Below are 27481 nucleotides of genomic sequence, written 5' to 3'. Positions count from 1 at the left end.
AAAGATTTCTCTGTGTCCTGAAGTTTTGTCTTAGTGCCTGGTTGGAGTCTACACTATGTTGATTATTTCAAGATAAAAAAAAATAACTGTTTTAATCATGAAAACAACTTTAGTTTACTGCCCAAAAGTGGTTTAACTCGCCTCTGCGAAAAAGACACCAAATAATTTTTTTATATTTCAATTTGCAAAATGCCACTTTTCAAACGCTTTATTGTGTTTCCATATAAAGATACTCGAGTTTAAAGCCAACTATTTTGAGCAACTTGATATCGTAATTTTAGATAACTCAATATTTTGATACGCAAGGCATGTACTTCTCCACATAATATTTTGAGTTTAACTATGACTTAACAAAAACGTCAAGCTTTGCATATAAAACCAATCTTCACGTCCATTACTCTGAACTCACATACGAATCGCTCAATGCTCCAGTATACTTTATCATACTTTACTTTTACTTCTTTTTCTCTACCAACACATAGCAAATGCAAATACAAATTCATATCGCTCGTTTACCTCAATAGTGTCATAATCCAAAAACATCTTTTTTTTTTAGATGAGTCAGCAGGAACGACTACAAGCTCTTCTTTTATGCTGGGTAAAAATGCATGGCGATATCTATTAACAGCATCTCATTAGTTGAAAATATATATAATATTTACTTTTACTTAGGGAGGCATAATAAATTGAAAACTTTGAAGCCATTTTTCACGAGATTTTGAATTTTTGTGTTATGACACTTTTGAAGTAAATGTGCGATATGTAAATTCTGTGTCTGCTGTCTGCGTCTGACGCATTTACCGCATCTTACATACGAAATCATTTCCGATGTCCAGTTGGCAGTGTCGCGCATATTAATAAGCTCGTTGAGTGTGCCGCAATGTTGAGTATATACACACGTGCACATTTTTTGTGGTTTTTTAAAGAAATTACTTTTTTCCTTCATTTGGTTTGCCCATTCAGTGGCAGAGTCCACAATTATTTTGGCCAAAGGAAAACAAAAGTTAAGTAAATATTTTATTTAAGACTGAAATGGAATGGCGAAAGGAATGGGATGGGAGAACAGTTTACTTAAAGTAGTTGGAAGCTAGGCTATAATTTTTTTTTATTTTTCCCTTGAACTATACGAGTTCTTTTTTCCAGAGTTCCTCTTTACCTTTTCAGTATTTTCACTTTAGCAGCGTGAGTGAAAACCACAATTTTCTTTGCTTTGAAACTTTTGAACATGCCATCCGTAGCAGGGGAGAAGAGAAATACAAGTGCAGAAAGTCTCATATAGAAATATTCCTATAGAAAGCAGATTTGCAATTAAAATGAAAAGGGGGGTTTGTACTTCGGCCTTAAGGCATTTCTCGAAAAAAATCGGAAGTATTTTATATGCTTAACACCTCACCGGGTTCCAGAAGACAGTGGAGTGATGATGTGATTGAGCGACTTCTCAAGTGTGATTCTGATGAAGATGAATTTGTTGGAGATGTAGATTCAGACGCTGAGCCGGATGAAATCATTCAAGATTTTCTTGACGAAGAAACTTCTTCAGACGAGGACGAAATATTGCATAACTTACCTAAAAGTGTTGGTTGTGCCCAAAAGAATGTACGGCTCAAACAGATATACATGGAGTGGAGAAGCTCCGCAATCATCTGGACGTACTCCACGACGAAACATTATATTACACCCACCTGGTAATAAAGGACGTGCTGAACAAATTTCTACACCATTAGAAGCTTTTATCTTTATTTTTTGATAACGAATCTCTCCAATGTATTTTGTGTTACACTAATGCTGAAGCCAATTTACAACGCCAAAATATAAAAACGATCGCCAAAACCACGACGAAGATGATAGCTCTACAAGTATTAGGCCATCGTACACTCGGAACACTACCATTACTGAAATTAAAGCTTTGATAGGTTTATATTATTTGTCTGGAGTTTTAAAGATGAATTCTGTCACGGTAAAAGAATTATTTGATGAAGACACAGGAGTACCATATTTTAGACAACGATGTCTGGATCTAGATTTGAGTTCCTAACAAACTGTTTGAGATTCGACGATAAAAATACTCGTGAGGAACGTCGTAGAGAAGATCGATTAGCTTCAATAAGAGAACTATTTGATGACATTGTGAAGAAAAGCAGCAGTTTTTACACTCCAACAAGTTGTTGTACAATAGATGAGCAATTGCATGCGTTTAGAGGCCGAAGCCAATTTCGAATGTATATACCTAATAAACCTGACAAATATGGTATAAAAATAATATTGATGTGTGACTCAAAAACATTTTATATGATAAACGCAGAGATGTACTTAGGTAAAGAAAGTACAACGAAAACACAACCAGTTGCTGATTATTATCTTCAGTCTCTGACATCTCCCATACACGGATCTAACAGGAACCTGACATGTGATAATTGGTTCACGTCAATACCTTCCGCTACTACTTTACTGGAAAAGAACATAACATTAATTGGTACTTTGAAACAAAATAAAAGATAAATTTCTTCACAAATGAAAGATAAACCATCTTTTCAAAGAAATTCTGCTAAATTTGCATATAGCGGATCTCTAACTTTATTAGCTTACTGTCCACCTAAAGGCAGCCAAAAAAAAGAGGTTGTCTGCAAAGTCGGTTTACTGACGATAGTTTAACGTGATAACGTCATAAGAAAATACTGATTGAATGGTTGCATTTTTCAAAAGAAAATTTTAATTTTATTTGTTTGATACATATTTTGAATGGATATAGAGAATGAGTTAACATTAACATAACATATACTTTAACATAACATAACATAACAAATTACCCCGTATTAAAGCACTTATCAACAGCTTTCATTTGATACCCATATTGTACATACACAACCAAAGGTTACCCGGGTCCACGTTTTGACCTATATCTCGAGACCCCAGTCACGGAGCGGCATGAATACTCTGTACTAAAGCATTCACCAACAGCTTCCATTTGATACCCATATTGTACATACACATCCGAAGGTTACCCGGGTCAACGTTTTGACCTATATCTCGAGACCCTATCTACCAATAGGTATTCAAACTATACGGAAATCATCTTCAATACCTACTTAACAATGTGCGTAAGTTTGGTTTAATTCGGTTCAAAGACACGGCGGGTCCACGTTTTGGCATATATTTCGAGACCCTAGTCATCAATAGGTATGAAAATTACCCCGTATTAAAGCACTTATCAACAGCTTTCATTTGATATCCATATTGTATAAACACATTCTAGGGTCCACGTTTTGGTCTCTATCTCGAGACCCTAGTCACGGAACGGATGGAAATACTCTGAACTAAAGCATTCACCAACAGCTTCCATTTGATACCCATATTGTACATACACATCCGAAGGTTACCCGGGTCCACGTTTTGACCTATATCTCGAGACCATATCTACCAATATGTACCCAAACAATACGGAAACCATCTTCAATACCTCCTTAACAATGTGTGTAAGTTTGGTTTAATTCGGTGCAAAGACACGGCGGGTCCACGTTTTGGCATATATTTCGAGACCCTAGTCATCAATAGGTATGAAAATTACCCCGTATTAAAACACTTATCAACAGCTTTCATTTGATATACATATTGTATAAACACATTCTAGGGTCCACGTTTTGGTCTCTATCTCGAGACCCTAGTCACGGAACGGATGGAAATACTCTGAACTAAAGCTTTCACCAACAGGTTCCATTTGATACCCATATTGTACATACACATCCGAAGGTTACCCGGGTCCACGTTTTGACCTATATCTCGAGACCATATCTACCAATATGTACCCAAACAATACGGAAACCATCTTCAATACCTCCTTAACAATGTGTGTAAGTTTGGTTAAATTCGGTGCAAAGACACGGCGGGTCCACGTTTTGGCATATATTTCCAGACCCTAGTCATCAATAGGTATGAAAATTACCCCCTATTAAAGCACTTATCAACAGCTTTCATTTGATATCCATATTGTACAAACACATTCTAGGGTCCACGTTTTGGTCTCTATCTCGAGACCCTAGTCACGGAGCGGATGGAAATACTCTGAACTAAAGCATTCACCAACAGCTTCCATTTGATACCCATATTGTACATACACATCCGAAGGTTACCCGGGTCCACGTTTTGACCTATATCTCGAGCCCTATTTCCAAAATAAAATATAATCCTTGTTACTCGTGATGTAGCTTTCGAATGGTGAAAGAATTTTTAAAATCGGTCCAGTAGTTTTTGAGCCTATTCATTACAACCAAACAAACAAAGTTTTCCTCTTTATAATATTAGTATAGATATGGTAAATATTACCATACATTTTTTCCTTCAGATATAATAAAAAAATAATAATAATAACATTAAAACAACAGGTATTATTAACAAACTTGGTTTTATTTGAAATTCTTCAAGTAAATCAAAATAATAATAATCAATAAGAAGGCATATGCCAATACAAATACGTGAATTTATATATGTACATATGCGCATATACATACATACATATATACGCTCACTTAAGTAGGGGAGAGCAAGATGTCGAACGTTGCCGTTCGTTTGCTTTGTTTGCTTTGTCGTTCCTTCCGCTCTTTCGCTTGCAGTTCATTCAATGCAATGAGCAAGGTAACTACATATGAGCAAGGTAACACTAATATGAGCAAGGTAACACTAATATGAGCAAGGTAACTACATATGAACAGTAATGAGCAAGGTAACGACACATTTTTTCGTGCGTGCAGCCTGTTAAATCGAATTATAAGACGTTATCACGTCAAAAGGATAGTCACCTTGTTATCAACGATGCACATTAAACCTGATAAAGATAAATCTGTTGTTTTGCCTGAAATAGTTGACTTTTACAACAAGACAAAAGGAGGAGTAGATCGTTTTGATCATCTAAGTCACACTAATTCAGTGTCACGTAAAATCCGTCGATGGCCATTGTGCGTTTTCTTTGGATTACAGCGCTGGTATAAACTCGATGATACTACTGAGCCTAAGTAATGCAACAAATAAAGAAAATGTACCGAATAGACATAATTTTTTAAAAACTTTGTCTCTCCAACTCATAACACCTTTTTGGAAGAGCGCCAAAATTGGCGCACTTTGTCTACCAATATTTGCGAAATGATAAATGGCATACTGAAAACGTCCAGTGAACCTGATGCACCATCTGATGGCACCATAAAGCAAGGGCGATGTAGATTCTGTGCTTACAAGAAAGACAGAAAAAGCAAGACTTATTGCAGCAAGTGCAAAATACCTATATGTGGAGAGCATCAAATAAAAATTTATAGCAAATGTCTTTAAGGGAGGGGTCTAGAGTTTGAGCATTTTTTGTAATGAATTTTTGAGACTTTGCTTTAGAGATATGAATAGTGAAAATGTATTTAAACTTTTTGTACATTATAAAGCATCATTTCAACAATATTGTACTAAATTTTTGTAAGAAAATATCGGAAAATAAGCCGGTGAGGTAACTTTTCCGAAAACGCCTTTTCCAAAAGGTGATTTGCGGTGACTATCGTATCTAGTTGTAGAATCACCTGAAATAAAAAAAACAGAATTATTTGGTTAAATTATCACCAAAAGTTTTGCTCCGATTGAGCTGAAATTTTGGGACAATATTTTTGAGATGATTTACTATAAGAAAAAGCTATTTCCAAAAAATCGATTTTTTGAAAGTCAAACCCTAGACCCCTCCCTTAAAGCATGTTTTGTGAATTTTTTATAATTCAATACAAATTGAATCAATAAACACACTGAAGTTAAAAAAACCGCATTTTTATAATATATCTTATTTGGAAAATATAATCTATAAAAGGAAGGTAGGAAAAGTCAATGTAAAATATGGGTAGGGTTCTAGGGTTAATGTACTTTTTGGTTTGGATAATAAATGGCTTAAGCAAAGACGGAAAATTATTCAAATGACAAACGTCTACAGGCTTTTGTAAGTAATTGTACATTTTTACAATCAGCAATTAAATATTGTCTTTTATGCCAAATTATATTCGCACGCAAGTGTTATTGTCATAAAATTAAAAAAAACTATTTGATTGTGCACTCAAAGCAATCATAAATGCCACAGTGTATTCAAAATGATAAATTATTGTTGTCTCAGTGGCGGGCTGGCACCGGCTTTGCGCCGGTAATGAGTCAGCTGCTATCAGAAAGTACATAAGTTGCTTAGTTGTTGTTGTTTGTAAAATGAGAGGTTGTGACAAGTTAACTTGTACCTGGAAAATCTGTGCATGCACATACATTCATATGTACATGCCGGTGTGTATAAATATGCAAATATTTCTAATTAACTAAAATCTAAAAATTTATCAGCCAAGTAGAACTCCTTTGACCTTTTTCAATTTTTGTTTTTCTTTGTTATTGTAGCTTTTATTCTCTTGCTAAACATTTGCTTCGTTCATCTTATCTGTGACTACTCATAACTGACCTGCAGCAAAATTCCCTCTTCTAAATAGTTACCTTTCTAGTGAAATCGGAACCATGACCAATTCGCATTTCTCTTCTTTTCAAAAAATATGTACAAATACACTTTGGATGGCGACGATTTTGCTAATATAGGTAATCAAAGACTTACATATGTTAAACAAATGATTTTGTAAGTAATATAAGTAATGAATTCTCTACCAAGCCAGATAATGCGGAGTGATTCTGGTTCACTTACAAGAGATGCTTTCCATTTCAATTCAACCGGGCTATTCGGGTCATGTTCTCCGATTTCGATGTAACTCAAATATGTTGCTCTCTGGTCAAAATAATGAGACACGTATTTTTTTGTTCGCCCGAAAAAAAATTTTTTCAAGACTTATCGGCAATTTTGTTTTTCGGCTCAAAATCGATTTTTTTTAATTATATATATAAATATATAATAACTTAGTCGAAAATGAACCGATTTTAATCATTCTGGGTTCAAAATTATCGCCATTACTTACACAAATGACTTCATGTAGAAACAATTGCAAAAAAGTTGTTGCAAATTTTTTATTTTCCAAAAAACAAAAAGTGCGAAACAAGTTTTTTACTCAAAAATTCATTACTCAAAAACAACTCATTTTAGCTACCGGGCATTCAGCTCAATTAAAGTTTGAGATGTTCTTTTCATTTGGAAAAAGTTATAAAAAAAAAAAAATACACTTTTTGAAATATTGAATTTCGAAAAAATTTCAATTTTTTTTCTTTTTTGCTAAATAAAAAATTTTCAACTACTTTTTTGCAATTGTTTCTACATTAAGTCGCTCGTGTAAGTAATGACGATCATTTTGAGCCCAGAATTATTAAAATCGGTTCATTTTTGACTAAGTTATGGGCATTTAAAAAAAATTGTTTCTTATATATTAATATAATTAAAAAAAATCGGTTTTGAGCCGAAAAACAAAATTGCCGATAAGTCTTGAAAAAAATTTTTTTCGGGCGAACAAAAAAATACGTGTCTCATTATTTTGACCAGAGAGCAACATATTTGAGTTACATCGAAATCGGAGAACATGACCCGAATAGCCCGGTTGAATTGAAATGGAAAGCATCAAGAGGTTTCTAACCAAATTTGACGTCACGGTATTACACCATTTAATTTTTTCGTCAGAAATTGAGCCGCGCGTGCACTAAAAAGTACAGTAGAAGACCTAAAGTCTTAGTTTCGAACAATGAAAGATTCTCATGAAGCAGTGTAAGGATATAGAAAAGGTTGCAGGTTGAAGTAGATTTAAGTAGATATGTATGAAATCTAAATAAAATGTTTTGCGGCGCCAGTCCTAACTTTTATTTTATCACAACTTACCGATTTGACTTATTGCGAGGGCAGACTGATGAGGGTCTGAGCTGAAGATTTGAAAATTCATAATATTTGTTGCAAATAATGAACCCAAAGGTGGCCACCGTAGTCGAATGGTTTGGTACGTGACTCCCATTCGGGAGTGCATAGATTCGAATCTGCGTGCATAAAACAGCAAAATCATAGAAAAAGTGTTTTCTAATAGCAGTCGCCTCTCGACAGGCAATGACAAACTTCCGAATGTATTTCTGCCTTGGAAAAGCTTCTCATAAAAAATACCTGCCGTTTGGAATCGGCTTAAAACTGTAGACGCACGTCAGACATAGGAGGAGGAGCTCGGCCAAACACCTAACAGAAGTATACGCCCTAGTTATTTATTTATTTTTATTTAAAAAAAAGAAATACGACGCAAGTAAATTTTTGAAAAATGGGCTGTGCCACATCCACTTTTGGGTGAACGCGTGTATTTCGATAACGATTTAATAAAACTCGCCCAAAATTACCTCTTTCCTATGCAGGGGTACTCTGTATGTATATTAGGGAGGGTCAATTTGTGTGCAACTATTTTTTCGGCATCATTCCTAGCAGAATCGAATTCCACATAAAATTATAAGAAAACAGGTTTTAGAGCATAGCTCTAAAGTCAATTTTGAGCCCCCTAAATTTAAGGGAGCGACATTTGTGATCACATACTTAAATCACTTACTTTTTTTACAATATTCCCAATATTTTTCATGGAAAATTGTTCTTGCTAATTTTTGATAAAAATATGGTTCATCCTTTAACAAAAATCTTATAAATCAAAGTTCTAAACTTTGTAAAAAATTCAACAAATTTATAAAAAATGTCATCAAAATATAAAATTTTTTCATTAGTCTTTAGAAAACTTCTGAGTATGTACTTGTATAGCCCATACAAAGCATATTGTATGCAATTTTTTAATATTTTAAACGGAAAAGTGACTGCATTTATATGTACATCAAAGAAAAACTAAAAAAAAAATATAATAATGAAAATAATTTTCAACAATTAGTGCCATCTTGAAGTTATTTAAGTAAACAATGATATAAAAAAAAATTTTCCTACCAAGAAATTCAAGTACAAGTTTGTAATAAAAAATAACATCCAGTGCTCAAGTAAAAGATCACCATTTGAGCAAAATAAAAAATAAAAATAATAGATTTATTTTTCCACAACCTAATATTAATCTTCCATTTGTGGAACAACATCAAGACCCACACTACAAATAGGAGGAGGAGCTCGGCCAAATACACAAAAAGGGTATACGCGCCAATTATATACAGGGTGAATGATATGAACTGTTACCAACTTCACACTGCTTGTAAAGGGTGTTTTTTTAGAGGTTAGGTTTTCAAGATGAAATAAAACGTATATAGTTTAATGTTATGGCCAAGAATTTAGCTTTATTATAAAGATAAGGGTTTGCCATTATGTTGTTGAAAAATGATTTCGGGTAAGTGGCCGCCGCGGCTGGCTCGAATAAATTCCAGCCGAGAGGCCCAATTTTCGACCACTTTTTGCAGCAATTGGGGCCGTATGTCAGCAATAACGCGCCGAATATTCTCTTCCAAGACGTCAATCGTCTCAGGCTTATCTGCGTAGACAAGCGACTTCACATAGCCCCACAAGAAATAGTCCAGCGGTGTTATATCGCACGATCTTGGAGGCCACGCCACAGGTCCACGGCGCGAAATAATGCGCTCACCAAAAGTTTCCTTCAATAAATCGATTGTTGCGTTGGCTGTATGGCATGTAGCGCCGTCTTATTGGAACCAAAGGTCGTCCACATCAACATCGTCCAATTCAGGCACGAAAAAGTCATTAATCATGGCTCTATAGCGCTCTCCACTGACTGTAACATTATGGCCGGATTCATTTTTAAAGAAATATGGACCAATGATTCCCTCTGCCCATAGAGCACACCAAACAGTGACTTTTTGAGGATGTAACGGCGTCTCAGCAATGGCTTGTGGATTATGTTCACTCCAAATGCGACAATTTTGCTTATTGACATACCCATTCAACCAAAAGTGAGCTTCATCGCTGAACAAAAACCATTATTTTCGAACCGCGCGAACCGAACCATTATTTTCGTAATAAATTTGCACGATTTGCAAACGTTGTTCAGGTGTAAGTCTATTCATTATGAAATGGCAAACCAAACTGAGCATAAATCAAGTGACAGCTGTCAAAAAGACTATCTACGAAAAAAGTAGTGCCAACTTGAAAACCTAACCTCTAAAAAAAACACCCAAAACAGCTCATGACATCAACGTCAAAATTGTTCTAATGACAGTTCAATGTATTGTTTATAAGCCATCAAAAGCATTTGCGTCTCAGTTTTGTTGAATTTTTTTTCTGTGATAGAATTCAAACGTAATAGTGTGATTGCGTTATATTTGGCTGGAAAATCGCAACCAGCCATTGTTCGTGGGCTCAGTCATCTCAAAGTGAATAAAATGTTTGTGTATCGCACTATAAAACGTTACATTGATACTGGTAGCATTGCAAAACGCTATGGAGGTGGACCAAAAAAAAACCTCAACAACGCCAGAAATGGGTCGGAAAGTGAAGGCTCGACTTGAACGAAATCTACGTGGAAGTGGAAAAAAATGGCCAAAGAACTGAAAATATCGCAAGATAGCATTCGACGCATATTGGAAAAATGAGCTCAAGGTCAAGGCTTACAAGTTCCAAAAAGCACATGATCTTACACCCCAGCTAAAAAAAGTTCGGTGCGAAAGAGCAAAGGAGTTGTTGCTCTTGCACGAACGTGGCGAATTTCCTTACATTGTGTTTTCCGATGAAAAAAATTTCCCAATTGAGCAGTTCATAAACACTCAAAACGATCGTGTTTACTTGACCGAACGCTTATACGAAAATTTGGAGCCTAAGTATGGCCACTCGAAGCAATTTCCCATCGGAAGTAATGGTTTGGGCCGCAGTGGCCGCCCTCCAATCGTTTTTATCGAGCCTGCTGTCAAAGTGAATGCCACTTATTATCGGGAAAATGTTTTAGAAGCTGCTTTAGAGCCGTGGACACGCAAACATTTCGGTCGTAGACCATGGACGTACAACACGACTCGGCACCGTCTCATAAAGCTCGTGTGAACCAAGAATGGTTAAAAAATCATGTTCCACACTTCATTTCGTCCACACAATGACTTTTGAACTCGCCAGACGCAAATCCGATGGACTATTCCATCTGGTCCATTTTGGAGAGCAAGGTGAGGACTAAAAAATATGCCAGTATGGATGCGCTGAAAAAAGCGATTGTACGAGAATGGGCCAAAATACCTCAAGATCACATTCGTGCAGCATGCAACTCATTTTTTGAACGTTTGAAGGCTATAGTCAAGGCAAAAGGTGGTCATATCGAACTAAAGTGAATATATGTTAAAATTATAATCATTTTTGAACAATTTTGTCTTTGAAATCAATTAAAACTAATTTAACACAAAAAAGTTATGGTGTTTTGAATAGGTAACACTTCACATCGTTCACCCTGTATATATATATACATATTAAACTGACCCATTGAGTAACCCTATAACTTTTTACTGTAATTTGAAATCTAAGGTTTACGTCAACAAGCCAAAGACACTAGGCGCACTTAAGGCCAATATCCGACGGGAAATAGCCGCCATATCGGCCGAGACGCTGGCCAAAACTATGGAAAACGCCGAAAAACGGGCACATTACGCTATACGAGCTAAGGGCGACCACTTGCGCGATATCATATTCAAAAAGTGATGTAAACGAATCTCCTTGAACTAAATTAAATGTTTTTCACAATGAAACACAAAAAAATGTTTCTTTTTCCATATTTTTTTAATAATCACATGGGTCAGTTTAAGATGGCCAACCCTGTACATATCCAAATACGTGCTAAGGGCGACCACTTGCGCGATATCATATTAAAAAAGTGATGTAAACGAATCTCCTTGAACTAAATTAAATGTTTTTCACAATGAAACACAAAAAAATGTTTCTTTTTCCATATTTTTTTAATGGGTCACATGGGTCAGTTTAATATGGCCAACCCTGTATATAATATTAATCTCCATATTAACCTCGTACTAATTAAAGACAGCTTCTTTTAAAATTTTAGGTCCTGGAAATAGTCTTTGGAGCTATGCTAGTGGACCTTTTCTCTTAGAGTTTTAGGTAGAATCCAAATCTGCTAGAAACGGTGTCAAAAATAAAAAAAATTTAATCCACCTAATGTGCATACATATGTATGTACATAGTCACCAAAGAAAAATGCTCTTAACTATCAGCCACTCAGCCAAACCAAAAATCAAGATGTTTTTACATATTTAATATAAATATAGTATTTCTATTTTATTGCATTGTTTTATAGTTGTTTGTCGTACTTTAAACCTCTCACACGCAATGTCGACAAACACTTTCATTCGTGGATATGTATGCCACATTTTCGCTTGGCGGCAGCATTAATTGCTTTTCACTCGACAATTTAAATTGTTGTAATTCGTCAAACCACGTTATTATTGCTGTTTTTTCAAGCTTCTTAATGCAATTGCCCTCCAAGGTGCAACCACCGTGACAACTAAAGTCACACTAAGAACTAGAAAAGCCCATCAACGTAACGAATGTGTGCGTGTCAGTGGCGAGGCAAAATATCATGAAAGAAGCAAACATACATACATACATAGGAATGGTGTATGGGCATCACATGTAACCGACTAGTGACATCCATGAAGTTGGCATGCCTGCATATGCGTACTTGGACGCCGGCAAAGCAAAGTTTTGTGTACCAGCTGGCCCCAACCTGGTCGTGTTAACGCGGGTAGTGTCTGTATAATCGGTGAAAGAGTTGTGTGCGGAAACGTGTACTTACATGTTTATATTTGAATGGAAGTGTCGGAAGAAAATACTTAGTTGAGCCAGCCCACATTTGCTAAAAAAAAAAAACAATCGCATTAATTGGAGCAGAGATTTTTTCTTTACTTTCGTTTGCTTTTGGTAGTTTTTACGTAAACTGCTTTTAATATAATTACGCTGCGCTTTAAGGCACACAAATGTGAAAATGTTTAATAACATATCAATTAATGCCTTATAAATACATATGTGTGTGTGAATATCTGCATATACCTACGGACAAAATAATATAATTTTCTTCCATATAAAGCAAATGTTCAGTATGTTTTTTGTATGGAAGAAAGTGCTCAAAAAAAGTGTCAAAGATCAACGCGATTCACTCATTCAAACTTCAATCTATCACTTTATTATACTAGAATTGAATTGGCTATATGTTATAACTCCACACCCAGAAATTTTCGAAAGTTGAACATTTTAATGCTAATTCTTTGAAATTTGTTAAATTTTTGTGAATTTTGTCAAAGTTCGAAATTTTGATTTATATAATTTTTGTTGTGGAATGAGCAATATATAAAAATATGAATGACATTCAAGCAGAACCTATGTTCCAAGGCCGTATGGGTTGGTGCGCGACTACCATTCGAAAGTGCGCAGGTTCGAATCTTCGTGCATGAAACACCAAATGTAGGAATAGAAAATTTTTTTCAAACCTCTGAGTGTATTTCTGCCATGGAAAAGCTCATCATAAATCATTTGTTGTTCGAAGTCAGCTTTTGTCTCAAAATAGGCCTCAGTTTCAGCGATAACCTCTTCATTCGAGCGAAATTTCTTACCGGCGAGCTTTTTTTTAGATCTGCGGACAGCCAGTAGTCGCTGGGAGCCAAATATGGCGAATACGGTGCATTTGGCACCAATTCGAAGTTCAGTTCATGTGGTTTTGCCATTGCTCAAAATTATCAATAGGCATTCTTTTAAAAATTATGTTTTGTTTAGAAAAACATTTTTTGGTTTGAGATTCGTGTAAAAATAGACCGTGTAAAAAGAGAGTTTGGTAAAAGATGATAGATTTGCAAGGTTTGCGCAATAACTATGGAGAAAAAGACAATTATGAGGGAACTTTGGCTGCCACACACAGGGGATTCGGCAACCGAAAGCTGGTCGGCCATATCACATGTATTCACACACTGGTTCCATCAATCGTTGTTGATATGGCAAGGAAGCAGCATGGGTGTAGGCTGTATTACTTTTTTTTCGTATATCACTAACACAATCTTATCGCCAGCCGAAAGCTGCACGATAATTTCATTTTTTTTGTATGTCTGTAACACAATCTCAGTTTTTTTTTTTTGTAAACACATCCCCTGTTACATCAGCCCATTAGCTTATTCGCTGTCAAATTCGCTGAGAGCCGTATATCTAACGGTCTGTTATTGGCCACACCCTCTCAATTCGTTTCACTATGGTTTGGTGTATGTAATATAAGGCCTGTTCTAGTCGTCATTTCTCTGCTCGGCTAACTTGACGAGAAATTTGCATGTGAAAGCAACAACAAAGTTGTCGAGCAAGATTCGCCACTAGCCTCATAAAACTGATATAACTCAATATTTTACAAGCAAATGTAATTTTGCCCAAATATGTTTATTTAATATATACCAGTTGCTTCATCTATTCGCCACTTGATAACGCTTGGCGAAAAGAATAGGCCTTTTCTTTCTTTGATGACAAACATATGAGAAAAATTTAAGAAAATATTTAGTTTCAAATGATAAACAAAGCTAAATATCGAAATGAAAACTAAGATTTTTCCAAAGGTTTGAGCATTTTTTTCAAGTGTTTTTAGTTTAATATCGCTTACACATGTGTGTTCACCACTGTATGTACATATGTACAAACATTTGTACGAGTTTTGCGTCTATTGCCAACATTTTGGATCATTAAATTAATAAAAAAAAAAAAGTTGAGACACATGCACTTAAGTACATAAGTAAAGTAAGCACCAATATCAAATCCATATGCGAATATTTCTATTCCACTAGTAGTATTGAATATTTCGAAGGCAACAACAGCATCACTCAACAGCAAATAACATTTTCGTCTTATTTTTTTTAGATTTTTATTACTTAGATTTGTATGGTTTTGGAACGCAGTTGTTCATTCTCTGAATTAATATCAAGCTATTCATTTTATTTACAGTTTAATTCGAAAATAACATACGCCGCCCCTCCACCATATCAACAAATAGACGTCACCGTGGCTAAGGGAAATCGAAAATCGTACACCTCCACAACCGCTGCCATCACAAGCAAAGCCCGTAAAATGGCATCTACCGGCGATATTTGGCTGCAATGGTTCTCCTGCTGTTTTCATCAACCGCAATCACCGTCACGACGACGCCATCAACGCCTGCGTATCGATCGTTCAATGATCGGTAATCCAACGAATTTCGTACACACCGCACATATCGGCTCGGCCGATGTAGAACTCTCCACGAATCATCTGAATGCGTTGCAAACACAGATGCAGAGTAAAGGTGGCTACGAAATGAATTCGATACGGTTACAGGTGAGTGAAATTTACAAAAAACAAAAACAAAAAAAAAAATGTTTTAAAATGGTGTAAAAGAGTTGTGGAGTATGCAATTTTTTGTGTTTTATTGTAACTTTGGGTGGTGCATGTGAGTACTCTCTCTTGCACATTTTAGTATAGAATATTTGCATTTTGTGCTATTGTGCAATATTGCAAGACATAGATAATCTCCATATTAAAATTCTTAAGTTAGAACTTCATGCCGGTCCTTTCAGGCGTTGTCGCATACGCCGCTTATGTAGCAAAACTATCTACTTTTTGGTCTCTTCAGGCGTTAGTAACAAACAGATGTTTCGAACATTCGTTCTCGGTCCACTAAACGGTAAGATTCTAATCGAAAGCTCTTTCTATATTTTATTGAAAGTTTTGCATTGCATTGCAAATTCAAATTGTTTGAAATAAAAAAGCTGTATTCTCATCAAATTCACATTTTTTCAGCCGATAAATTACTTATGGGAAAAATTTTCTCTTCACTTTTGTATTTTGGTCTTCTATTTTGGTTAGATTTTGGTTATTTGTATGCTTTAGTATTTTATTTGATATTTAAGCGTGAAGAAGATTTGAATATTTAAATGTCACGCCTGAAAATTATTATATGGAGTTGCATAATTTTAATGCCTGTAACGCCTGTAAAGTAGAGTACCAGATTCCCGAATTCGCTCGAAACTCGTTCATTGCTCAACTGCTCAAGTTTTTGTTGGAAATTTTCGAAACATTTTTAATTTTACTAGGTTGTTCAATAAGTCCTGCGGTTCAATAAGAAAAGCACAATTTTATTGTTTGAAATAAACTTTATTATTCAGTATAGTCTCCCTGACCCTAAAGGGAACATTTATGCCAACGAAATTCCATTTTAAAAAATCCTAATTTATGGTTTAAATTCCTTATACACTTTCAACATTCGTTCATAAATTTCCTCTGCTTTTAAACCTTCCAAAAATAAAAATTCAATCGCTACTTAATTTTTTCCATTGTAAAATAGTAATTTGTATTAATTTGTAAAACTTAAAAAAAAGTGTTGACAACAACAACTTTGTAAAGCCTGAACAATTTCGTAGCTACAACGACTGAAATAACTGGTGTGGAATTCTAACTTGAGAGCCGCAGCCATGCTCGCCGATAATATCATATTTTGTGTTTATAATAAATAAATAAATATATTGAAATTCGAAAATGAAATTGAAATTCAATGGTAGCTTAGCTTGGTTGGTTGGTTGGTTAGAGTGGTGATTCATCCAGAATCCAACTAGCGCTTCCGCACCATTTTGTTGCCACATCCTCGTTACCAAATTCTTTAACATTTATTTACAGCAGGACTATATCCAGTCTGTGCGGTTTAGGAACCTTATTAGGTTGTTGATGTCTAAGCCAGACAGCTGCTCGAGACTCTCGAACAGCGGTTTGCCCAGGGTTGACATTCTGTCCTTCCATAGGGCAGGGCATTCACAGAGAAAATGGAAGATTGTTTCTTTTTTCTCCGGTTGTTTACAACTATGACAGTATGTGTTGTGAGGGATGCCCATTTTGGCGGCTTGTTCTCCGATATACCAGAAGCCAGTTATGACTGCCGTAAGTCTGCAGGTGTCCCGTCGTTTCATGTTTATTAATGTCGACGATTGCTTGAGGTTGTAGGTGGGCCATAACGTTCTGCTGATTTTGCATTTCGTCTGGTCTCTCCATCTACACTCTGCAATTCGAAGGTATTTTAGGGAAATTGCATTCTTGACCGCACCTAGTGGAGTGAGTACTGGTACTGCAAGAGCGCTATTCATGGCAGATCCCCCTCTTGCCAGTTCATCAGCTTTTTCGTTACCTTCTATGTTCCGGTGTCCCGGGACCCAAATTAAGGTTACGCTATGGTTTTCACTCAAGTTGGTACGGCTAGTCCTACTTTGCTCCACCACTTTAGAGGTTGTTATAGTCGCATCCAGCGCCTGGATTGCAGCTTGGCTATCCGAGAGAATAGCGATATTGCCCTTAAAAGAGAAATCTGCGATTAGTAACCTACAGGCTTCCCCAATTGCTAGTACTTCCGCTTGGAAGACGCTACTGGTATTAGGGAGACGCACAGATTTTTCAATTCCAAGTCTCTGAGAATATATACCAGCTCCGACACCACAATCCATTTTACTGCCATCTGTATAGACTGTGGTATCGAAGTTGTTTAGAGAGAATCCCTTATTCCATTCTTTTTTAGATGGAAATAGTGTGGCAAAATTCCTATTGAACGTTGCCATCGGGACGATGTAGTCAGTCCTCACCGAGGTTAACTGAGTTTGTCGCAATAATAGACTAGCGTGACCATAAGTTTTTTCTTTCCAGCGACCCGCTTCATTTAACCTAAATGCACTCATGGTTGCCGTCTTCTTTATATGTAGGTCTATTGGAATAACGTGTGTCAGTGCATTGAGAGCCTCTCTAGGACATGATCTGATTGCACCGACCGTTATTGCACAGGCTGATCTTTGTATTCTGCCGAGTAATTTGGTATTGTACTCTCTCTCTAGAGCTTTCCACCAAACTACCGAGCCATACGTTAAAATTGGTCGTATAACCGCCGTATACAGCCATAATGTGTGCTTAGGTTGAAGACCCCATCTTCTTCCAAGCATACGTTTGCAGGCATATAAAGCAATTTCTGCTTTCCTTACCCGTTCTTTGACGTTTAACTTCCAGCTAAGTTTGGAGTCCAGAATTACTCCTAAGTACTTTGCGCTGGTTGATAGTGACAGAGTTTGTCCGTTGATATTTGGTAGGGTGAAAGTTGGTACCTTGTATCTGGTGGTAAAAAGCATAAGTTCTGTTTTACGCGGGTTTAAACTTAGCCCACATCCTGTGGCCCAAGAGTTAAGCTCGCCTAACGCCCTTTGGATGATCCCACTGATCGTATTTGGACACAGTCCTGACACCATTAGCACCACATCATCAGCGTACGCCACCACTTTTACCCCACCTCCGTCAAGTTTTATTAAGATTTTGCTGATCACACATAGCCAAAGAAGTGGAGATAATACTCCTCCTTGTGGAGTGCCCCCGTGGACCTTCTTGGTTATGTTGATATTACCCATATTAGCTTTGATGATCCTGGTTTCTAGCATGGAGATGACCCAGTTACTAACGCAACTGTCCACCTCCAGGTCTATCAACGCCCGTTGGATGGCATCTGTGCTAACATTGTTAAAGGCGCCTTCGATATCCAAGAACGCCGCCATGGTATAATGTTTGCTCTCTAGAGAGCCCTCTATAGTTCGGATTACCTCGTGAAGTGCTGTCTCCGTAGATTTGCCTTTAAGGTATGCGTGTTGTGCAGTTGATATACCAGAGCTCTCCAAAGAGCTTCTGAGGTGCATATCCAAAAGTCTTTCAAAGGTTTTTAACAGGAAGGACGAAAGACTGATTGGCCTGAAGTCCTTCGCTGATTCATGTCCTCTTCTACCTACTTTTGGTATGAAGACGACCTTGACTAGTTTCCAGCTATCTGGAATATGGCCTAAGTTTAAACACGCTTTAAAAATTTCCTCTAGCCATGGTAGGATACAGTCCAAGGTTTCCTGTAGCATCTTTGGAATGATTCCATCTGGCCCCGGAGATTTAAAGGGTGAGAAAGATTTGATTGCCCATGCAACTTTTTCTTTGGTAATAATTTCATTTGCAAGATGCTGTGGATTATATTGGCTCCGCCTAATGTTTCCCCTCTCACTTTCGTAAGCGCTGCATCCCGGAAAGTGCGTGTTTAGCAGAAGCTCTAGCGATTCCTCTGCTGTAGCAGTCCAAGTTCCATCAGGTTTCTTGACCCAAGAAGCCATTGAGTGGTCTTTGGAAAGAACACGGCTGAGCCTAGCAGAATCCCTGGTGGATTCGATTGACGAGCAAAATTCCCTCCAGCTCTCTTTTTTGGCGGCCCTGATTGCCTTTTTGTACTGTCTCCGACTTTCTCTGTACAATTCCCAATTTCCCGTCGAGTAGCTGAGGTTAAACGTTGATCTAGATTTTTCCCTTAGTTTTAAGAGCTCACTGCTCCACCAAGGAGGGTGAGTTTTTTTGCTAAATTTTATGGGGCAGGAAGTTTTGTAGGCCCTACTAAATGCCTTTCCCAGTGTTATGACCCTACTCTCAAGGTTTTCCGTGAGAGTGATTTGAGAGATAGGAGTCTCTCCTAACCTATTGTTTACTGCATTTTTGAACCTCTTCCAGTTGGTTCTTAAAGGATTTCGATACGGTAGGGGTGGATCTACCTTAAGATCCAAATCGTAGAGGATCCAACTGTGATCAGAAAATGACCTTTTATTGGATACCCTCCAATTATCTACCCTTACTGAGCTATTTTCAGACAGTAGAGTAACATCAATCACTTCCTCCCATCCTCTGAAGTACTCCGTACTGGGAAAGGTGAAAGTGGGAGTGTTACCCCTGTTACATACCGATAAGTTAGTATCAATAATAAAATTATATAAAGACTCACCTCGGTCGTTTGTCTCAGAGCTTCCCCACAGCGCATGCCTCGCGTTGGCGTCGCATCCGAGTAGCAGGGTTTTGTTTCTGGTTGCCTCAAGTACAAGCCCACAAGCCTCCTCGGGCGGTGCTGGCCGATCATGTGCCATATAGATGGATGCAAGTGTGATGCTGACACCGTCAGCAGCTTCCACCTCAACGGCTGTCACATCCTGTGAACTGTATGATGGGATTAAAAATATGTTTAAGTGTTTTTTGGCTACAATACATGATCTAGGATTACCTTGAGTACGCTTATAGTACAGATTGTAGTTTCTTCCAGGGAACCCCTTCACCTCGTTGCTCCGCACCCAGGGTTCCTGAATTAAGGCTATGTCAACGTTCTCCTCCCCTAGGAGAACGGTTAGGTTGTCCGTTGCAGTTTGTGAATGCTGCAGGTTAATTTGGACAACCTTTAAAACCATTTTTATTGGTTTGCTTCCGCAGGTTCGGCGTCATTTAACTGCATGCCAGTCAGCAGTTCGCTGGTGCCGTCAACCTCATCCTGCTCCTCCTCCGGATTCGCAGAACGGAATATCTTCAGCTGGGCCTTCCGTATGCCGAACCGAAGTTTATTTTCCACTTTTTGCAGTGGTTCAAGGCTCTCTTCTGTAATTTGAAGGAGGAACGACACGCTGTGCTTTTGCGGAGCCTCCGCTTTGATGATCGACCAGTCGGCCATCGGCACTGCGCGGTTGTGAGCCTGGAGATAGGGAATCAGCTGATTGGCTTCAAACTCCATGTTTGGTATCCAGATGCGAGCCCTCGGCCTTCGTGGTATCTCGCTAGCTAGAATGAGCTTGAGCCTCAAGCCATCCCAGCTGTTCTGAATTTCGCCAATCGCTTTTTTCAGGAAATGCAATGAGTACTGGTCATCACATTTGATTACCCGGCAACCGCGAACCACTTCCACCGAGTCGAAACCTGGCGATTGACCCTCCGGGTTCGCCATGACATGGTCGACGATTATGCGAGACAACCGTGCCTCAATCTCCGACCATTTTTCAAGCACAGGTTTGCCGCGGTTGGAAGTTTCGTCCACCAGTGCCATTTGAAGGTGGTCCCGTGCCACCTCACTGAACTGTTTGGTAAGTGTGGGGACAACCGCACCCTGATCTGAGATCTTGTGCTTCTTTGCTGCCCTTTTGTTTTCGTCTTGCGAACGGTTACGTTTCTTGGCCTCTGTCTTTCGGGCGGTTTGGAATGCCAGATATTCGTCCACCACCTTTTGACACCTTGCCTTGTCAGCCTCATCTTTGGGATGAGCTTTACCTTCGGTCTCGTTCTTACGAATCCTGCCAAGGATAGCGAGAGACCTCTGGTAGAGCTTGTACCTTGATGGGCCTTTATTGGCACGCTTTTGCCCCATGGCTTTAGCGGATGTTGTCGGTTTATTTATTGTTGTTGGTGTGCTGTGGCCCACAGCTTTACCCTCAACTGCTTCCTGGCTGGAGGCCAGGAGCTCATCCTCCGTGGAAGATCCGATCCCCAGTTTGTCATGGGTGACCGATTGCTTGTCCTGTAGCTTAGTTTGTGTGTCCGTTTGTTTGTCTTGTGCTGTCAGTGCGTCCGTTTGTCTTTCCGTCACTTTGTCCGTCTGTTTCTCGCCGCTATCCGATTTTGGTTTTTTTGTTGGTTTCATTATTCTGGTTCGTACGGTCACCTGCCCCGCCTAAGGGGCTGCGCATGTCGCCATGCGCGGTGACCAAGGAGGAATTAGGGGAAATAACCGGTCGACCATGGCAGCGCCCCATACCATGGCAAGGCCACCGTTACAACCTGAGGCGGCCTGATATCAGGAGGGCTCCGTTCAAAGACAGCCTTGTTTAATCCCCCGGCTGCCAAACCCACCCAATAGGCACGGGTCGCATCACACCTTGGGTTGAGGGAGTTTTTTTTTAACGAAGTTTACGTCTTCGGCCTGTGTGGTTCGCGGGAGACCTACTCTCCTACCTTCCATATCTGGGAGGTGTTCCCCTATCCACCACCTGGGGACGCGCCCTCTAGGGATAACAGGCTCCCCCAAGGGAGCTTAGCTTGAATATTGTTATCGATTGTTAAGCGGGCTGTATGGCAAGTTGCGCCGTCTTGTTGCAACCAACTGTCGGCGATATTTATCTGATTAATTTTTTGAAACCAAAATTCGTTCAGCACGGCTCGCTAACACTCGCCATTTACCATAACGGTAGCACCCTCCTCACCTCGAAAGAAATTAGGGTCGATGAGGCCGCTAGTGCTTTATGAACTTCACGAACAGATTTATTATTTTTTCATCATGATGACTTGCCAAAACTCACTGAACAGATATGTCAATAGAGTTTATCATTCTCAGGTGTCAAACCATAGTTAGCGATATCGATAGTTCTCATGCACCTAAAAAACACTCGATAAAATATTGTTATTAATCTTTGTTTATTACAAAATAATTTACAATAAATATTATAAAGCACGAGCAACAAAGCCTATCGATTTTTGAGGCTTCAAACTATTACAAAGTTCATTTTATAATATTAATTGATACAGTCACATAACCGTGCTCTACCAGCAACATGCACTACCAACAACACACACTTCCTTATAATACGTTCACATATGCATTAATCACCTATGTATGTATAAATCCACCAAATTAATCTACCCGTTCACATATGGCAGATTACCTCCAAAATTTACAATCAGCTGTCAATCTGCGTTGAGAAGTTTTTCTTCATAGAAATTATTTTGGTGAAATATTTAGGAGTTTTTGGTTTCTTTAATTATTATTAATGATATCAAGAAAATACAAGGAGAAGGAATTTAATAGCGCAATTAATTGGCTGCTAATAATAAACAGTTGAAGGAAATCCGTATGCGACGTTTACTGAGGATGCAAACAATTATGGCAGCAATGCGCATGGGATATTCTATATTACATTTTATAATAAGTAATAAGAGGACAAAACGTTTATGGACGCACGCTTTTTTCTGTAAAACGAATCCCTAATTAATAATATTTAACAAATCTTTTATTAGAACTATGTTTACAGACCTGTTTTCTTTGCCGGCATCCATTTCATTTATTTTGATGTTTCTCCTTACATTCGTAATAATAATTATCGATAACACAGAAAACACAGGGTTGTATGTCAATAAGTATCGTTATTATCTGGGATTATTTTATAATCTCAGATTTTGGGAGAGAAATTTTGTATGGGAAATCGCGCTTTTTAATTACGGATTTTGAGTTAAGCTCGAAAAAGTAGATCATCGGCTTATATGTGAACGTATTATTACTTATTCTCTCCTTACCCCTCCACTTACCATATATTCTCACATCTCTTCTTCAAGTTCCCCTTTGTTACATAACAATAACAACAATTTACATTTTGACTCTCACTATTAGTTTTTAAACTCATATTTGTTAACTTAGTTGTAAGTTGGAAATTATTAAGAAATCTACTTTCGAAAAGAACGGATTATTATTATACTTAATATATATATATACATAAGTAAGTTTAAATATAATATTTAAGATTAATTTTGCTAAAAAAAAGTTTAAATCATATTAGCATGAGAGTCACTCGGTTTGTTTAGGATAGAGAGGGATGGAGAGTACGTTTGTGTAAGGCTGGGGTACTGGGATGTTGTGATGGTTAGTGGGGAAATGTTGCAAAAATGACAGACGGACTGCAGTTCTCGTTTTATAATGCAAAAAGATGATTGGCCTTAGTATACCCTTGTATATCTTTTATTTTATAACATCGTGATTGTTGAAGATAGCCTTAGAGGAATTCCATTGGGGTTTATTTGCTTGTAACTGTGATTGCAGTTGAACAAGTCGGAGGCAAATTTTTGTTTAAGTATGTTATATGTATGTAAGTTATATGTATGTATGTACCTACTTATGCAATTTCTCATTTTTTTTTTCTTTTCTTCATGCAGGCCTGCTGATGCTAATGAACGCTGCCGAAGCTCATCATATCACTTGCGGCACAGTACCCTTAGCTGGATTTTCATCACCTAATCCGGGCGCTTTATATACACAATACGATATTACCCCGATCAGCGCAGTGCAATCAATTGAATCTCATGTATACATACATACATACTTATAGATTTTTTACAACACGCACGCAATGATTTATTGTATTCGTTTATAAAATATACATACATATGTATAATATGTTTTTTTGTTTTGTATGTATTGTAAGACTTTGGAAGCTGAAACACAATTTTAAAGAGTATCAAATCTTTTAACATTTTTGAATTTGATTTAATTTTTAATTTATCGTTGGGTCTTAGCACAAAAAGGGCTGAAAATCGATATCTAGTAGCTGGTGATAAAAAAGAGTATCGAAAAAAAGTAAAATATTTGAAAATTTTTTTATGAAATCTTCAACTGATATTTTTCTTTTCGATCTTTTGCAACTACTGCAGTCGATTTTAAATAATTTGACTATATACGAATACTTTTGTAGGAAAAAGAAACAAACAGAAACACAAGAATAAAGTATGCAGCGCGTGTGTAAAAAAAAATAAATTTAAAAATTCTTTTTAAAAGTATGTAGATGGAGTATGTAAGAGATTATGTACATGTGTGCCTTTAATTTTTAATGAACTTTAAATTGTTTTGTATTTTTTTGTTTTTTCTTTTTTGAGCATACAAACATATGCAATTTTCGCTAACATCTATTTACACATTTATGGATTCTTTTGTGTTTTTACTAGCAATACTTGAAGAATTTTGAATAACCAAAATCAAAACGAAATATACTTACATATAATTTCATTTTAGGCTATGTTTATTAAGCATTTTATTTTGCACTAATTTGTGTACTTAAGAAAGCATTTTAAGCTGCCTACATAATTTTTTGTTCGAACGAATTTGGAGTAAATGTGACCGCGAATACGAGGGCACAGTTTCTTGGACGTACATTTTACTTTATTTATAATTAGAATTTTGAATTTTGACACAACCAAACATTAGATAAATTGTACTGAAAGCATTTTTTGTAGCAGTTTCGCATACATAATCGTACATAGAAAAAAAAAACCGGTTAACAAAAAATAAAAAAACAATATCGAAATAAAAATAAATTTAAAATAGTTGTTGAATTTTTTGAAATGCATTTAAACGCACAATCAATTTTACAGAAATCGAAATGAATACTGCTAATGGTGAGTGCATATGTATGTGTCTTCATATGTATGTGCGCGCATACCACAAAGAACTATTTATATATATTTATTATAAACTAATTACAATTTTAATAATAGAAAATAAATAAAATACGTATTTACTTAACTGTAAGTTCTTTTTCTCACAGAAAATTGTGTAAACATTCTTATTTTATAAAAATCTGGATTGTAAAAAAGGTAGTAAACGTTGTGACAATTACAGCGTAAAATATTGTAAAAAAATTTATATGATCGTATTAGGAATTATTTGGACTCGAAATTATGCATTAAAAACATACGTAAATTTAATGAACGCAAATAAAGTGGTGAAACAGAATTAAAAAAGCGTTTTCTCCTATGCACGTTTTTTTTTTTGAACCCATTTACTGTAGTTACTCATCATGTTGTTGTTATAGCAGTAAAAACATTCCCCATAGATGTACGAAAAGTTGAACGCTGCGCGTTGAACCTTGGGCTGTCTCATTAACTTCGACCAAGAATCTCGGTCCTTTGCTGTTTTTCACTTGAAATACAGGGTGGCTGATGAATTTTGCTACATTAAGAAACTCAAATAACTTTTTTTTTAGTATATGGAATTTATTTATTTTTTTTTTCAAGTTGAAGGTCATTAAATTTTATTAAATGTAGCTTAACTAGTTTTAAAAATAATTGAATTTAAATGCCCCCCATGCTCGTTGACACAAATGCGGCATCTTAGTAAAAAGTTGTTCATTGCTGCTTTGAGAGTTGCGACAGGAATAGCCGCAATTGTTGCCCGAATGGATTGTTTTAGTTCATCCAAATTTGTTGGCTTTGTTTTATAAACTTCTTGTTTACATAAACCCCACAAGAAAAAGTCAGGTGCAGTAAGGTCAGGCGACCTGGGGGGCCAACGAAATTCGGAGTTTCTTGAAATCAGTTTATTGGGAAATTTTCGTCGCAACTCTGTCATAACAGTCTGGGCTATGTGAGACGTTGCCCCATCTTGTTGAAACCACACAGAGTTGAAAGGAATTCTCTTTCGGCGTAGTTCTGGATAGAAAAATTCTTTCAGCATTTTCAAATAACGGTCTCCAGTAACCGCAACGGTGTGACCATTTTCTTCAAAAAAATAAGGCCCGACAATACAGCGTGAGGAAACCGCACACCACACTGTCACGCGAAGAGGATGCAATTCCGTCTCGTGGAGTATCTGTGGGTTAGAAGTACTCCATATTCGACAATTTTGTTTGTTCACATTGCCGTTTAAATCGAAATGGGCCTCATCAGACATGAAAAGGCAGTTTAACATGTTTTGGTCTTCTTCCACCATTTGCAGGATCTTCTGTCAAAATTCCAAGCGAATCGGCAAGTCTGCTGCATTCAGTTTGTTAACCATTTGAATTTTGTAGGGAAATAAGTCTAAATCTTTGTGCATTATTGTTTGCAAAGACTGTCGGCTGACACCAAGTTGAGCAGATAAGCTTCTTGTTGAAACCCTTGGATTGCTTTGTATAGCTGCAGCTACAGCTGCGATCGTTTCCTCCGTCCGAACTGGTGGGTTTCGATGATAAGGCCTTCTTGCGACTGTTCCTTGCTCAGCAAAATTATTCACCAGTCTCATTATGGTCCATCTGTTCGGGGGATCGCCGCCAAACATCCGCCTGTACTCTCTCTGTACCAAAACTACGGACTCCAGTGCGTGATAGCGGCGGACTATCCAAATTCTTGTTTGCGTGTCCCAGTTATCCATTTTAATAAATTTTAAAGATCAATCTGCAAATTAAAACAAAAATGGAAGAGATAACTTAAAAAGAAAAAAAGTTATTCAATTTTTTTTTTTTGGTAGCGGCTTTCATCAGCCACCCTGTATATTGGCGACAATCTATGCATTCCTTGGGCGATCTTTTTTGAAATTTCGTTTGAGTTCATCTTTAGAACATGCCCAGCCCACTCAAGACGCTGAAGCTTGATGTAGCCGGCGATTTGGAAGTCGTTTAGCTCAGCTGGGCATTCAACGTTATAACGTAGGCAATATTTGACGTGTTCTATCCGTGCCGGGCCAAGCATGCGGCGTAGAATTTTTCACTGAAATATGTTAAACGTTTTTGTTCTTCTGCCATACGCATCTCTCAGATTTCAAAAGCATAAGTAAGGCAAGGCCTAATTATTCTTTTATAGAGTTTCAGCTTCGTTCGCTTAGAAAGAAACGAAGAACCTGGAACCTTGCACTCACTTCTTGTTTGGTTGATGCGTCCGTAGAGATGATAGATCGAAGATATTTGAACGATGCCGCCCGCTCTCAAAAGTACCACCACGGCACTCACCGTCATTAACACCCAGGTAAACCGTGGGCTCAACCAAAACCGCCCCTGCCTAATAGAGTTGGACCTAAAAATGGCTTTCGACACAGTCAGCCATGCCACGCTACTAGATGACATTTTACAGTCGACATTCCCGCCAGGGCTAAAGAGGTCGACCGCGAACTACCTGAGTGGTCGTCATTCGTCGGTGCTATTTCGGGACCAAACATCAAAACAGAGGAAAATAAAGTAAGGAGTTCCGCAGGGTGGTGTCCTCTCACCCTTGCTTTTTAACTTGTACATATCG

The 27481-nt window shown here is 37.4% G+C and overlaps 1 protein-coding gene across 2 annotated transcripts in view; it reads left to right on the top strand.

Moving 5' to 3' along the window:
* The window catches only part of LOC129252147 (CDC42 small effector protein homolog), a 35966-nt gene extending 11015 nt beyond the window's left edge, over positions 1 to 24951 (top strand). Inside the window, exons 2-3 of one of the 2 annotated variants that reach the window (XM_054890906.1) lie at positions 14852 to 15220; positions 23657 to 24951. In XM_054890906.1, the coding sequence (XP_054746881.1) occupies positions 14975 to 15220; positions 23657 to 23665 (255 nt within the window). In that variant the 5' untranslated portion in view covers positions 14852 to 14974 and the 3' untranslated portion in view covers positions 23666 to 24951. Of the gene's footprint in view, positions 1 to 14851; positions 15221 to 23656 lie in introns of those variants that run through there. The other variant, XM_054890905.1, reaches the window with a different exon arrangement.
* The last annotated feature ends 2530 nt before the right edge of the window (positions 24952 to 27481 follow it).

This window comes from Anastrepha obliqua, chromosome 1 (assembly GCF_027943255.1).
Source record: "Anastrepha obliqua isolate idAnaObli1 chromosome 1, idAnaObli1_1.0, whole genome shotgun sequence".
In the NCBI taxonomy this organism is placed as follows: Eukaryota; Metazoa; Arthropoda; class Insecta; order Diptera; family Tephritidae; genus Anastrepha; species Anastrepha obliqua.
Note: the sequence above shows the minus strand (reverse complement) of the source record. Positions and strands in the feature narration are given on the sequence as shown.